Raw genomic sequence first — 15,333 nt, 5'->3', positions numbered from 1 at the left:
GGAAACCTTGGCTGCGAAGACGCAATTTGCACGGAGTCCAGACTTGCTAGACGAAGGCTCGAGTTCAAATTCCCTAAAAAGGCTGCCTTATTCATCGCCATTCTCCTAAATGGAGCGTCAGGACTGTGAGAGGCTGTGGCCCCCTTCTTGCGATTGCACAGCAAAACCAGAGTGGGGCTGAAAGTCCTGACCTGCAACCAGCCTGCCTCCTCAGCAAAGAGCTGCACACAATGTCACCTCTCAGGCCAGCTCCCCAGATCCCCACCCCAAACGGCGCCTGGTCATTCAGGAATGGAACCGCTTCATCGCTGCGCCTTTTTAGTGAAAAGCACCATCCCCTCTTCTTAACCTTATCGTGCACTGCGTGTTTTTAAACTATTGTGGCTTATTTTGCTTCAGGAATTTAGGAGATCATTGGGTCGCTCTCTGAAACAACCAGAGACACTCGGGAAGAAAGGGACGTCACAAAACCAGGACTGGAGATCACAGTCCTGGGGCTCAGCTTGCTGTGATGTTTAGATCTATTCATATGTTGGATAACGCAGTTGATGCACCCCGTCTCTGGGGTCCCCCGTGGCCACGTAAGCCAGGGAGGCCTGAAGCTCTGAAATACCAGGTTGAGGAGGGGGAACGTTTCTATCCGAGTATCCTCCTCTGGCACCTAGTGAAATACACGAGGTGACATAATGGAAATTCACGGAGGGAAGAGATCTATGGAAGGAGAGACACGTAACTCAGGTGGCCACTGCGCCGTGATCCCCGTGAGTTCACCTTGCCCAGCCAACCCTCTCCCCCAAATCTGGCTATAAATCACCTCTACATGTACATTGCTGGGGGCTCACGGATGATTCATGCAACCCAATAGACAGATGCCCTGGTGAAACCAGAAGTCGAGGGGTCGAGGAGCATGAGGGGAAGATTCCAGGGTTCCAGGATTGTGGTCGAGGCAGTGATCGTTCAGTGGTAGAATTCTGGCCTTCCATGCAGGAGACCTGGGTTCAATTCCCAGTCAATATATCTCATGCACAGACACCGCCCGTCTGTCAGTGGAGGCTTGCATGTTGCTATGATGCTGAACAGGTTTCAGCAGAGCTTCCAGACTAAGACTAGGAAGAAAGGCTTGGCTATCTGCTTCTGAAAATCAGCCAGTGAAAACCCTGTGGTTGGATCCACAATCGATTATGGGGGTGGCATAGGACCAGGCAGCTTTTTGTCCCATCGTGAATGGGGTCGCCATAATTCGGGGGACAACTCTACGGCAGCTGGCGACAATAGGACTGTGATCACCAACACGCCTCTTCGTGTGTCTCTTTGGTACTGGCTTTTCTCCCAGGAGTCCCAGGGCTTGTCTTCTCCAGCTGCTGGCTTCCCATGATCTGTCAGCTCTGTTAAATTGGCCAGCCACAAAGACAAAGACACTCCAGCAAAAGAAGCGAAAAATGATCGCCTCCTTTGTGCCACTGTTTCCCCACCCGACCCTCTCCTCTCTTCTCTTCTCCTCTCCTGTCTACAGTCACAGCATGTCCTCCTCTCTCACCACCCTGCCCCCGTATTGGGGATTTGCCTCATGTGTCTACGCTGAGGGGAAGGGGGTGAGGGAAGAAATAACTAATCTTTTCCTATTTCTTCAGACAATGTGAAGAGGGGGCTATGTCGATGGGCCAGAATTAGTAACCATTCTCCTATTCGAGACAAGTAGGATTTAGTTTTACAAAGTGGAGTGTACTTGCACCATCTCATTTAATCTTCATGTTGATCTGAGGAGTTAGTGGTTAAGAGCTTGACTGATAACCAAAAGGTTGGCAGTTTAAATCCACCAGCCGCTCCTTGGAAACCCTAGGGGGCAGTTCTACTCTGCCCTCTATAGGGTCGTTATGAGTCAGAATTGATGGCAGCTGGTGTTTTTTTTTTAATCCCCAAGGCCCTGGAAGTGAAGTCTTCAACATCAAATCCCCAATTCAGAGGCCTGGACTGGGACCACCCGAAATCTCTCAGGACATTTCTAGCAGCTCCCCCACGTCCCTGCCCCCCCACCCACCAACAGGTCTCCTGGGTCCTCCTCCTGGAAGGTGGCTCTGCTGTGCAGGGTGTCATTGCATCAGGGACTCCTCTAGCATCACCCTCCTGGCCCATTTCTCTGTAACTCGTGTTCAACGTGACACCACTGGTCAGTCACGGGGCCCTGTGGGCTGGGAGAGAGGAAAGGCTTGCGTGTGCTCACGGGAGTGTCCACGCTGAGGCTGTAGTAGAGATCTTCCTGTTGGTTGAAGCAGGTACTGGCCCTGGACCTGCTGGGCTACCACAGCACGGACCATGCTCAGACTGTGGCTGCTCTGCCAGGTCTGGTAAATGATCTGAACCCAAGATTGAGAAACTGTTGATCTAATGCACGGATGTCACCTTGGGAAGACTTGCAAGCTTCCTTTTTGCCACTTCAATATCTGGGAGGCTGTTGGAAAGATGTCACTGTCCGTGCCTCAGTGTCACCATTTGGGAGTGAGGATTTCTTATCCCTGTGGTGCCTCCAAGCATAAGATTCTGTGAGTCTACATGAGGCGCAAACTAATTCAGCTGCAAATAATGCCAACCTGTGCCTGAGGGCTGAGATGGAGCCAGGCTGTGCTGTCACGCAGGATAATCCAGACAGGAAAACAACATGCAAGAAGGGCCTCGGAGAGGTTTACCTTATTTATAAAACTGTGCTTCATCTAGAAAGTTAATGAAGACCTGAGAACAGAGACGGAGACCAGTCAACCCAAAACAGGGATGCTAAGATCCTTCTGGAGTCCCTGGTCGGTATAAACCCAGTTAACACACTGGGCTGCCAACTGAAAGTTTGGAGGTTTAAGTCCATCCAGAGGCACCTTGGAAGAAAGGCCTGGCAATATACGTTCAAAAAATCAGTCATTAAAAATGCTATGGAGCACAGTTCTACTCTGGCACACATGGAATTGTCACGAGTCAGAGTTAGCTTGATGGCAATGGGTTAAGATCCTTCTAAGAAGAGCGTGAAGGGAAGAGGAGGAGAAAAACAGGAAGGAGGGAGAGACAAGTGGGAAAACTTACACAGATCTGCCAGGTTTGGTCTCCCATGGAAATGTCCTAACAGATCCACATTTCCTGGTAACAATCATCTCTGTTTTTATTTATTCTGGCAGGGTTTGCACGTCATGTAATCACTGTTTTAGTTCACTTCCCTCCAATGACAGATTGTGATAAGTCAAGTTGGTTGTTAATAATGCTACAATTTACCTAACAAATTTCCAGCTTGTAGTACAGCTTCATTAATATGTTTAATTTATCGTTACAATTCCTTCAGGTTAATGGTTTCAGAGTATGTTGGAGTTTAATCTGAGCACTTATTATAAAGTGCATGTTTCTCGTTAAAATGTAAAACAGAGATAACCAAGATTTACTTGGGATAAACCGGCCAGAATAAACCGCCCTCCTCTTCACAGTGAGGAAGGAATGAGAGTTGGCTACTCCAAGTGGCAAAGGGTTGGAGAGCCCCTTCAGATAACCTAAAAGTGATTTTGCAGATTAAATGACCTGTCCCCCAGGTTAATGGGAGAGGTGCCAGGATCCCGGAAGTCATTCTGGAAGGAATCTCTGGGTGCTGCAGAGGGCCAGTGAAACAGGATTTGTCTGGAACATGTGCCTCACAGGTTCCTGGAAAACGTCTGCACGTGGGATGACGGGTGACAGGAAGCAGGATCTACCTTGGGAGCCTTTTTCACGTCCTCAGACGAAAGATTTAAGTCAGGAACACCTCTTCTCTGACTGACAAACTACCAAAAACATGTGTGCGGCAACCCAGACACCGTGCCCCACTTGCCCCCCACCTTCTCCTCAAACCAAAAAGCCCAAACTAGTTGCCGCCAAGTCGCTTCCGACTCATGGCGACCCCATGTGTGTCAGAGTAGAGCTGTGCTCCATAGGGCTTTTCAATGGCTGTTTTTTCGGAAGTAGATCTCCAGACCTTTGTTGAGAGGCACCTCTGGGTGTATTCAAATCACCGACTTTTCAGTTCGTAGCTGAGTGATTAATGGTGTGCACCCCTCAGGGACTCCCAGGGCTTCGAAATGGATCCATTCTTCTGGGTACCCTTTAGCCAGGCCAGGAAAAGAAAGAAACCATCTCTCTGACTATGGCTCAAATGTAACCACCCCAGCTCCACTGAGTGGCTTCTAGGGTGTCTAGAACTTTCCATGGATTTGGGATGTGGGCAGGGATGATCAAAAGAAGGTTGGGGTGTCTGGCCCATCTATAGTAGTGAGGGGTTTGTTGATTACTGAAAGATGGCAGTAGAATTTTTGCAATTTTACTACTCAAGGTCCCTCGGACACGTCTCTACTCCTAAGGGCAGATCAGGAAGGTGAATCAGTCCAGCCAGCCACTCTAGGGTGTTGAAGGAGGCCACGTAGTGGGTGGGGTGGATGTGGGCCTGCAGAGCCCCCAGGGTGGGGCAAGGCAACGGAGGCCTCAAACATGGACTTCTCCGTCACAATGCCCTTCCAAGCAGCCCGCCCCAACCTCTGTTCTCTTCACAGCCTTCTGGTTGACTCACCTTGAAGTCAGATTTCCTCATTCAGGGATGATACCAGGAGACCCAACGAGATGTATTCTCAGAACAGAAAATAAAACTATTTGTGATGATGCCACTGAGGTGTTTTCAGAAGGTGCACTGGCTGGGAACTGAACTACCACTGCCCCCATATACTAAGTGTAAGATCTCTTAAAAGACTTTTCATATAGGAGTTAACAACTCTTTAAGAAAAACGTATCAGAGCGTGTGAACCTATGCATGTGGGCCCGCATGAAGTAGAGGAATTGCCAGCTCGTCCTCTCGCACCAGCTTCCTCCTGAGCTGAGACCAGGAGACCTGCCCCGCTGGGAACACAGGTGATCTGGAAGGACACCAGCGGTTCCCATGGAAGTGTGGGGGAGGACCGATGGACAGAGGGGCCCTTTGACGGTCTTCCCCATTGCGGCTCCAGCAGGCATGTCTTGTGGCGTCTGACCCTGCTAATGGGTACTTAGTCCCACTGCCCTGTTTCCGTGCTAAGTGAGGGGGTCATGGGGTCAGGCAGGCTGTGGCTCCCTTTCCTCCTGACAGGCCATAATTAGGAGGAGACAGAGCGCTCAAAGAGGAGGCTTTGGCTCCAGGCATATCCCTGTCAGCCTGTCAAGCAGAAGCCTGTTCTCCATGAGCTATTTTGAGCCACCTTCTCAGCTGCGTTTCTGATCCTGAGGCCCGTGTCACCCCCACCCCCACCCCCACGGCCTTCCTTTCCACCAAGGCTCCACCATGACCTCACCGGGCCCCTGGGTGTGGGGGACAGCGGGACAAAAGGAGCATTCTGTGGCTGTGGCTTGTGCCCCCCACCTCCTACCTCTGAGGGTGAGATAGTGGGGGTCTTGACTCAGGAGACAGTACTACCAGCACCCATGAGGTCTGACAGATTCTGAGAATAAAGGGTGAGAATTCCTTGGAGAGAATTTCCTGGTAGTAAACCTGGGATGGGGAACGGGAGATGGTGTGTTCTCTGGGCAGGGACAGTCCTACTAAGTTCCTGGGTAGGACAGAGGGGCAGCACCCAGGGATGTCAGGGCTGCCCAACCAGAGACACCCAGAAAAGTGCTACTCCCCACTCAGCACCAAGGGAGGTAGCTGGGTGGGGGTGGGGGGGAACGTTGATGGGTCCCTGGTCTGAGGTGGTCTCTATGGACCCAAGGGCATCGCACAACTCCGGTATCTGCCACACCCACCCCAAAGCGCTGGATCTGCAGGCCTGGGCCCCGCAGCTCACCAAGTATGGGCCACCAGGGCCCTGTGAGAAGGCAATCTCCCCTTGCAGTCCTAGGACCCTCGGGGCCTGAGGTAGAGAGAGAGTGAGCCCCTGATTGGGGTAAGGCAGGGTGAGGAGCCAGCATATAAGTGGGTCAGCCCAGGGGAGGGAGAGGGCTACCCAATGAATGCTGGCTTCTGTGCCCCCGGGGCATGTCATCCAGCATCAGCCCCAGAGGCGTAACCTGCTTTGGGGGTAAATGCAGCCATCCCAACCCCAGGTCGGCTGCTGGCAGCACCTATTGTGGGAAGAGACACCGTCTTATTCCTGCTTTCAGAATAATGAACCCCTTCAACTCTCCACCTCCTGCTGAGGAGGTGGGGCTTCTGCTGATGAGACTCCATGGGGGGTTCAACCGCCAGTACTTGGGGCAGCAGACATTTCATGAGGAGGGTGCTCTCCTACCAGTTTAGTTTGTCTCCCCAGGGGTGGCCTACACAGAGTCCCTCGTATCCTCCTCTCCTGGGTACCAGCTACCCATCCTTCCAAGAGGGCAGATGCAAGAGAGAGGGAGAGAGAGCAGACACTCAGAGCTGAACCTCCTTGTGCTCACCTGCCTGAATGGCTCAGGTAAGAGTAATAACAAGTACTATTATCATAACAACTAGCTTTTACTGACCACTAACCATGTGCCAGGCACCTCACAGGCTTATTTCACATCATGCTCATGACATCTCCAGGAAGTTGTTAGAGATGGAATTGTATCCTCCAAAAAGATAGACTGAAGTCCTAACCCCTGTACCTGTGAATGTCACCTTGTCTGGAATTAGGGTCTTTGAAGATGTTATCAGTTAACACAAGGTCACGCTGGAGTAGAGTGAGTCCTAATCCCGTCTGAGTGGTGTCCTTATAGAAGAAGAAAAGAAAGGGAGAGACACACAGAGGTGAAATGACCATGTGATGATCAAGTTATGTTTCAAATATAAGCCAAGGAATACCTGGGGCTACCAGCAGCTGGGGGAGATAAGAAAGGATCCCTAGAGCCTTTGGAGTGAACATGGCCCTGCTGACACCATGAATTCAGATTCATAGCCTCTAGAACTGTAAGGCAATAAATTTCTGTTATTAGAAGCCACCCAGTTTGTGGTACTTTGTCTCGGCAGACCTAGGACACTAATACAGAGGCAGACACCACTGCAGAAGAGGAGTAGTCTTTACCCAAGACCCAACCACTGGTAGGTGTCTCTGGGTGGAGCAAATGGCTAGGCGCTTGACTTCCAACCGAAAGGTTGGCGATACAAACCCACCCAGCGAAGCCATGGAATACAGGCCTGGTGATGTGCTTCTGAAAGGTCATAGCCTTGAAAACCCTATGGAGCAGTTGTACTCTGACACATGGGGTTGTCATGAGTCAGAATCGACTTGACAGCAACTAACAACCACCACCACTGGTGATGCCACTTCTGATCTCAGATTCAGCGTGCCGGCTCATTTCCCAGGTAAGCACACTAGGTTTCTCTAAGGCAGTGGTTCTCAAAGTGTGGCCCCTGGTCCAGCAGCATTAGCCTCACCAAGAACGTGTTGGAAATGCAAATTCTTGAGCCCCACCTCAGACCTATTGAATTAGAAACTCTGGAGTGGGATTCAGTGGTCTGAGCTTTAACAAGCCCACCCTGTAATTCTGATGGTCCTTCAAGTAGGGACTTCTGCTCCAAGGTTGCCTTACAGTCAGCCCATAGACAGCACCTCTAGGCAAAGTTGGAGTGGCTCGCCCTCCCGTTACTGCAGGTTGAATCTGGGCTCAAATCCCGCTCCAACCTTAACCTTCTAACACTCCCCCCAGCCCTTCTGGAGTGGTCCTGGAATCTTCCAGAACCCCACTGTCACTTCCTCCCTCATGCCTGACTTCGACCCACCTTGCTCAGTAAGTATTTCTGGGTAAGTATTTTTGGGTCTTTGTATGTCTTTGTGTTTCCCTTTTCCATGAGAAGGTGGTGAGCTCTTCATGTGTGTGCCCCACCAGCTCTTTGCATCTCTGAGCTGATGCTGAGGGAAGGAGTGGGCATTCCACAGATGGGAGAGTCTAGTTTGAAGGAAGAGCCTGTGCTCACCCCAATGATTGTCACACACTGACTTGGCAGAGACCAGAAAGAATTGATTAAGCACAACCTTTAATTGTGGCAGCTCTGCCCAGAGCCATCGACTCCAGTTGTTTCCTGCTCTTTTGCATCACAGGCCCTGGCATCATTGGGTTGCTTCAGCAATTCACAAGCCCTTTGCACCGAAAAAAAAATTTTTTTTTTTTTTTTTGCACCAGTCCTTCTCAAGGGATCTAAGGACTTGGGGATAAAAATTGGTTGATTGCTGGCCTCGGGATGTCCTCTGGAAATTTGGTGATACTGACAGGTGAGCGGGGCCCCAGAGAGGGGCCAGGGTCCCCACAGTCTAGTCCTGCTCCACTGAATCTTTGCTCCATACCTTGGTCCCGTACCTCTGAGCCCTGTGATGAAGTTGCTCTACTTGCAAAACAGAGAGGCTGGTTCCATCATGCATTCACATCATGTGTCTGAGCTTACGGTAAGCAGAACACTGTGCTACGTGTTGGGTGCAAACTATTTAAATGAGATATAACATTTTTGAAGGGATGTTTACAGTGGGTAGTCCCTGGGTGGTGCAAATGGTTAGTGTGCTCAGCTGCTAACCGAAAGGCTGGAGGCTTGAGTCCACCCAGAGGTACCTCAAATGAAAGGGCTGGTGATCTACTTCCAAAAAATCAGCTACTGAAAACCCTATGGAGGACAGTTCTACCCTGACACATATGAGGTCACCATGAGTAGGAATCAACTCAACAGCCACTGGTACTAGTGCTGGTTGCTGTGGGTGTTGGAGGCTGTAACTGAACTCCAAAATGAGCTATGGGAATGCTGGAGGAGGGAGAGGTTGTGTCGGTCAGGGATCGCAGAGTAAACTCCTCTGAGCTGATGCTGAGGGAAGGAGTGGGCATTCCACAGATGGGAGAGTCTGGTTTGAAGGAAGAGCCTGTGCAAAGATGTAGAGGTGGGAAGGACCCGAGGTGTTTGAGCAACTGGGAATGCGCAGTGTGGCTAGGGCAAGAGGACCCAGGTGGGGAGTGGTGGGAAGAAGGCGAAGCTGGGAGGGAGAGCTATCAGCAGTCCCAGGCACCTCCTATCAGAGAACTTGGCACAACCATAAACCAAGAACAAACCCATTGCTGTTGAGTCAATTCCAACTCATGGTGACCCTATGTGTTCCAGAGTAGAACTGCCCCGTAGGGTTTTCTAGTCTGTAATCTTTAAGGAAGCAGATCACCAGGACTTTTTTCAGAGATGCTGCTGGGTGGGTTCGAACCGCCAACCTTTCTGTTAGTAGCCGAGCACAAACCACTCTCGCCACCCAGGGACCTCTTGGGACAACCAGGAGTGACTTAATAGGTTGGCTCACAGTGGTGCGAGGAACCATCAGAATGAAATTTTGAAGCTTTTCCAGTGATCACCACCTCAGAGTAAACTCACTGACCAATAAATGATTCAGAGGACAAGGGGGCAGTGAGGGCTAAACATGCCCTCAGTCCTTCCAAACAGCAGTGTCTCCACCCTCTGGGAGCGCTGAATGTTTCTTTACAGCTCATCCTGTACTGTAAAATCACGAAGTCATTGGCTAAGCTGGGGATTCCAAGAGGGAACCTTAGGGCTCCAAACTGTGTGGGTGTTTGGCTGGGAGGAGGTGTGTGGCCCAAATCAAAATCCTTAGATGAATAACATGGTCAGTTGGGGCCAGTGGCTGAGCTGTGGATTAGATCCGGGCCATGAGCCAACTGGACTCACAAGGAAGGATATGTCCCAGATCACAGACAGCACCTGGAACCCCACTAGTTACCTTGCCAATGTCACCTGGTGCCCCCAACGCATCCCAGCTCATCACAGAGGCAGACCCTGACACCTGCCTTAAGGGGTTGCAGGTATTGCTTAAGAGTATAACAAAAAATTTTTTTTTTTTTTTTTAATGAAGAGGAAGGCCAATCAAAGACAGAAAAGTAGAAAAGCTGCTCCTTTGGCTGTAACGCCTCTGGCCACTCCAACTTCCAAGTTGTTGCCTGAGTCTCAGGATGTGTCTGTCATTTTTCAAGGTTCAAGGCGCCATGCATGTCAAGATGGAGCGGAGATCGGTGGATAGGGTGGGGAAACCAGCCTTGGCAGTAGCAACAGCTCCCTGGCCATGTTAATGAGAAGCTTTGTTCTGCATCACCTAGTTGCATAATAACAGCAGGAATTAATACAACCACAAATTAATAGCATAGAAGAGCAATTGGGAAACAGAGATACATTCTTAATGGGCTCTACTGAGAGCGGAAGAAGATGGATGTGGGAGTCTCTCCCTGCCCTGGCCCCTGAACCTTGCCAATGGGGGCTGGCAGAAGGGCCACCACTCCACTGCACACACGCTCACCTTTGCCAAGGACAGGGCGCCTGCCGCTGCCAAGGGTAATCGGGGCTGCAGCCTGCCCTGCCCCCTACCCTCAGCTGCTCGGGGACCCGGGCCATCATGTCTGGGTCCTGCACATGTCTCTCCCCAGCGAAGGTGAGAGCCTTTCTCTCAATTGCCTTCCCCAGGATCTCGTGGTTACGGATGGTTGTCAGGAGGAATTTTCTATTAGGGCCAACTGCACTGCTTACTGAGCCATTAAATCTAATAACAGCAATGATAGAAGTAATAGCCTCCAGTTTATAGGGTTCCTCTACTAATAGCAACGTGGGGGTATTGTTCCCAGGCTTTCCTCCTGTGTTCCCTGTAGGGGTCCGAAAGTCCCAGCTCTTGTAGCTCCTGCCCAAGGCGGTGGGCAGACCCAGAAGTCAGCCTCGTGCCTGCAGCCCTGGCTCAACACACCACCTGGACTGCAGTGAGGGTCCTATGGAATGGTGACTGTGTAGACTGAATTGTACCGGTGAATATGGCCTTGTTTAGAAACAGGGTCTTTGAAGATGTTATCAGTCAATGTGAGATCGTACTGGAGTAGGGTAGGTCCTAATTCCTTCTGAGCAGTGTCTTTAAAAAGAAAAGAGAGCCACGGAGACACAGAGGGAAGTTGGCCATGTGACCATGGAGGCACAGATTGGAGTGATACTGCTACAAGCCAAGGGGCACCAAGGGTCGCTGGCTGTCACCAGAAGCTAGGAGGGATGGAGCAGATTCTCCTTCAGAGTGCTCAGATGTCTGATTTCTGATTCCTACCTCCAAACAGTGGGAGAATAAATTTTTGTTCTTACAGAACACCTGTTTTGTGGTACTTTGTATGGCAGACTGAGGAAGCCAAGACAGGGACCACTGAGCGTGTTCTCTCCCCCTTTCCTACAGGAGAAGGAACAGTGCCAGAGGAGTAGGTGATGACTTCTTCAAGGATTAGTGGGACAGTGGAGGGAGCTCTCGGGTCCCAAGACCCGAGTTCTAGACTTCACTCAGCACAGAATTCTAGGTGACTGTGGGCAAGTTCCTGGACTTCAATGGGTAGTTTTCTCCTGTGTACAATGCAGGGCCTGGGCTAGATGACATCTACATTTCGTTCAAGAACTCCTTGTTATTAACAATCCTAAGTAACCATGTCAAAGGCCCCTGGAATTCCTGGCTCTTCCATCTGCCTTCCTGAACCTGCAAAGGGAGTTGAAGGGACCCATTCTGTCCATCTCTGGTGTAGAAAGGATGAGGTAGCTCTCTATATACAATGAGGGAGCCCTTCAGCCCGGGGAATGGAATATCTTATCGCATCAGTTGAAACCTTGGGTGAGCCACTGCATGGGTCACAGCCTTTTCCTATTACATTCCTGGGACCTGGTCCACTCTGAAATCAGGAGCGTTCTCTCCTTTCTTGCCTTCTTGTGACCCTTGGTCTTTATGCATGAGTTCAGGAGCAAAAACATCCCCATGCCAGCCTTGCTTAACACGTTGTTATTTGCCATTGAGTTGGCTCTGACTCATGGTGACCTTATGTATAATACAGCAGTTGTCTGGTCTTGTGCCATCTTCATGATCCTAGGTGTGTTTGAGTCCATTCTTGTGGCCATTATGTCAACTCATCTCATTGACCCTTTGCTGATCCTCCACTCTACCAAACATGATGTCCTTCCTCCTCCAACAGTCAGTCCCTCCTGATGATGCATCCAAAGTGAGTGAGCCAAAGTCTCGGTGGTAATATTCTGTAATCTATAGGGTTCTCATTGGCTAGTTTTTGGGTAAATTTCCAAGCCTTTTTTCCTAGTCTTAATCTGTAAGCTCTGCTGAAACCTGTCCACCATGGGAGACCCTCTTCGTATTTGAAATGCCACTGTCATAGCTTCCAGCATCACAGCAACACACAAGTTACCACAATATGACAAACTCACAGATGGGTGGTGATTGTTTAAACATACACAGGGCCTAGTTCAAGAGTGATGAGATGCTGTGAGAAAGGGAGAAAGCACCTTGAAAAGTTAGTCAGATTCTCATCTAAGTATTGGGGTTCCTAAATTCCTCACTGGGGGAATTTAATCAGGGATTATTAAATGCAGAGCTGTCAGGTTTCTGAAATCGAGTGAGAGAAATCAAGACAGGCTGGAAGCAGAGCTGGCGGCAGGGAAGTACTGGCAGGAGGCATGATTGTAGAAGAGACCAGCTTGCCACCCAGGGAGGGGAGGCGCTTCCTCCTGCAGAAAACGTTTCCAACTGGGCGGCTCTCAGTGGGACCTGGAGCTTGCCGGGAAGTCAGAGCTGAAGGGAGCAGTGTGGCCACAATAGCACATTCCAGCTTTCTGTCTGAGACCTACCGTCAGAGGTTCATTGCAACCCAGGACACGTAGCTTCTGGACAACTGAAGTCAGAGTTCCATCCAAATGTGACACCCATGCTGCTACTTCCCCCTCTGTCTTTCTTCCTTTCTTTTTCTCTTCTTCTTCTTTAAATACAATGCTGGTTACCCCCCCCCAAAAAAAAAAACAAACGAAAACCGTTCCCATCGAGTCAATTCTGACTCATAGTGACTCTATAGGACAAAGTAGAACTGCTCCGTAGGGTTTCTTTCCAAGGAGTGGCTGGTGGATTCCAACTGCTGACCTTTTGGTTAGCAGCCAAGCTCTTAACCGATGTGCCACCAGGGCTCCACAATGGTGGTTAAGCCAAAAAACCAACCCCAATGCCGTTGAGTCGCCTCTGACTCATAGTGACCCTATAGGACAGAGTAGAAATGCTCCATAGGGTTTCCGTGGAGCACCTGGTGGATTCAAACTGCCAACCTCTTTGTTAGCAGCCATAACTCTTAACCACTGTGCCACCAGGGTTATGACTCAGTAAATAGCTTTCTCCACATGTTAATGGGCTGCACTCCACAATTTAAAAGTCACTGGATTAGATGATCATCTCAAAAGGACATTCCCAGTTTTCCGGCTTTGTGGTCCCACACCGGGAGGAGAAGCTCTCTCTTCTTCGCCGTCTCCTTATCCTCCACAACAGCCCCCACTGGGTGAGGTTGGTGGGGTCAGTGGGCAGGGGTCTCCAGAACAGCCTTGTTCCTGGGATTCCCTGCCTGAGGGCTAATTTGGTGGAGTGTTGCCAGCAGGGTGATAATGGGCTCTTCCCACCTCCTTTCTGCTGCACCTGCTCCCAGCCCTGAGCTGAGCTGGTCTCCCCTGGATCCTCAGGCAGGAGGCAGAAGAGGGTAGGGGGAGGTGGGAAGGTACCAACAAGTACCAAGCAACGGAGGAGGGAGAGAAGGGGGTGGCAGGGGAGGCTGTGAATGGGGTGGTGCCAGACCCTCCTTTCCCAACTCCTCTAAAGCCGCACAGGGAGAACGGGTGTGTGGAGCAGTGTGGGCTGACTGACTGTTCTTCTGCTCAGCTGCTGGAGGCCCATGGCCACCGTGGGGTCTCTTTAAGGACGTGTTGCGGTCCAGGCTTGGGGGCCCTGGGAGAAGGCCCTCAGGGAGAAGCCCCTGTCCACTGAGGTGAGCAGGTGAATTCATCCACTGACCCATTGCCCAGGGTTCCTGCAGGGATGGCATCCTGAGATATCGTCAATATGCACCTCGGCTTATAAATACCGCCAGCAGCAGGTTGAGGAAGCCCAGCCTACACCAACACAGAAATCCTTCCCACCATCAGCCCCTCGGTTTTTTCTTCTTCTTCTACATGGAGAGCTGAACTCCCAATCTGGGGCCTTGTAAGGCCTAATTCTCCCATGTTTATAAGGTACTTCGAACATTGAAGTGTTTTGTACATACATTTAGCTGCTGTCGTTTCACTAATTAAATGCATCTCATAATTGTGATGACTTTATAACATCTGTAACTTTTTTTTTTTTTTACACCATGCCTCCTTTTTTAATGGTGTTCTTGTGGCCCAGCGTAGACTGTTTAAATGGCAAGGAGTGGAAAGTAGTCATTTCTGGCTCAGGAACAACGTCTCAGTGTTTTGTTTAGAAAGAGGTAGACCCTTTGTGGTGTTGGCAGAGAGTATTGAATAGACTGTGGACTGCCAAGAGGATGAACAAATCAGTCTTAGAAGAAATACAACCAGAATGTTCTTTAAAAGCGAGGATGGCCATACAACGGCTTGCTTACTTTGGAAATGTCATCAAGGAAGATCAAACACTGGAGGAAGACATGATGTTTGGTCAAGCAGAGGGTCAGGGGAGATGAGAGAAGCCCTCAGTGAGATGGAGTGACACAAGAGCCTCAACGGTGGACCCAAAGACACCAAGGATCTTGAAGGTGGCACAGGACCAGGCAATGTTTCGTTCCGCTACACACGAGGTCACCCTGAGTCTGAGCCAGCTTGATGGCAACTAACAACAATGACATCCCCTTTGGTACGAACATTTTCCTGTTGCTTTATGGGATTTTGGCTTCCTTAGAAAGTGACACCTCAGATTCTGTGGCCTGATTACAAATATTTTAAGTAACCCTCTTGTGCCATTAGAGGCAAAGATGGGGGAGTTGACATTCGGGGACCACATACTCTATTAGGGCCAGAATTGAGACTGGGCTTTGAAGCTTAAACAACAAGGGAACAGAAGGGGCCCTGATGTCCTTCTCCCATTCATGCGCACAGATCGTTGGCTGGAGGAGAAACGTTCTTCCTGACATTTCTTCAAACCCCCCATCAGATATCCCACCGAGGGGGCTGCCCAGTGGCCTAGGCATCTGTACTGAACAGGAATATAACTGGGGGACTCTCAACAGAGTCTAATTCTTAGACCATATGATAACCCAGATTATAAGTCAACTAGTTAAAAAGGCAGCACTATAAATCTGATTTTGCTGTTCTGTTTACCCAAGCTTTCTGTTTACAGAATGTCGGCACATCTGCCATGACAGGTGAATGTTTGGGATGGTTCACCCAAGCCACTGTTAAAACCTCCATGACTTCTAAATCATAAAAAAGAAAAAAAATTCCCTTCAGCGTAGTTTTATTGTGAAGTTAAATTTGTTGCTTTCTAATCTTTTGAAAATTCTCTGCCCTGGAACAATATATATGTCCCAACTCTATTGTTCAGCTCCTCA

At 50.0% G+C, this 15,333-nt stretch overlaps 1 protein-coding gene across 15 annotated transcripts in view; it reads right to left on the bottom strand.

Annotated features, from left to right (window-relative positions):
* PLXNA4 (plexin A4) overlaps window positions 1–15,333 on the bottom strand; it is a 516,957-nt gene that overhangs the window by 224,691 nt on the left and 276,933 nt on the right. Inside the window, exon 4 of one of the 15 annotated variants that reach the window (XM_023539986.2) lies at window positions 6,504–6,695. The exons of the other annotated variants lie outside the window; for them this stretch is intronic. Within the exon in view, the coding sequence (XP_023395754.1) occupies window positions 6,579–6,695 (117 nt within the window). The 3' untranslated portion in view covers window positions 6,504–6,578. Of the gene's footprint in view, window positions 1–6,503; window positions 6,696–15,333 lie in introns of those variants that run through there. 15 annotated transcript variants of the gene reach the window in all.

Source organism: Loxodonta africana, chromosome 8, assembly GCF_030014295.1.
Source record: "Loxodonta africana isolate mLoxAfr1 chromosome 8, mLoxAfr1.hap2, whole genome shotgun sequence".
Classification (NCBI taxonomy): domain Eukaryota; kingdom Metazoa; phylum Chordata; class Mammalia; order Proboscidea; family Elephantidae; genus Loxodonta; species Loxodonta africana.
The sequence above is the reverse complement of the archived record's forward strand: the minus strand, read 5'-3'. Positions and strand labels throughout refer to the sequence as shown.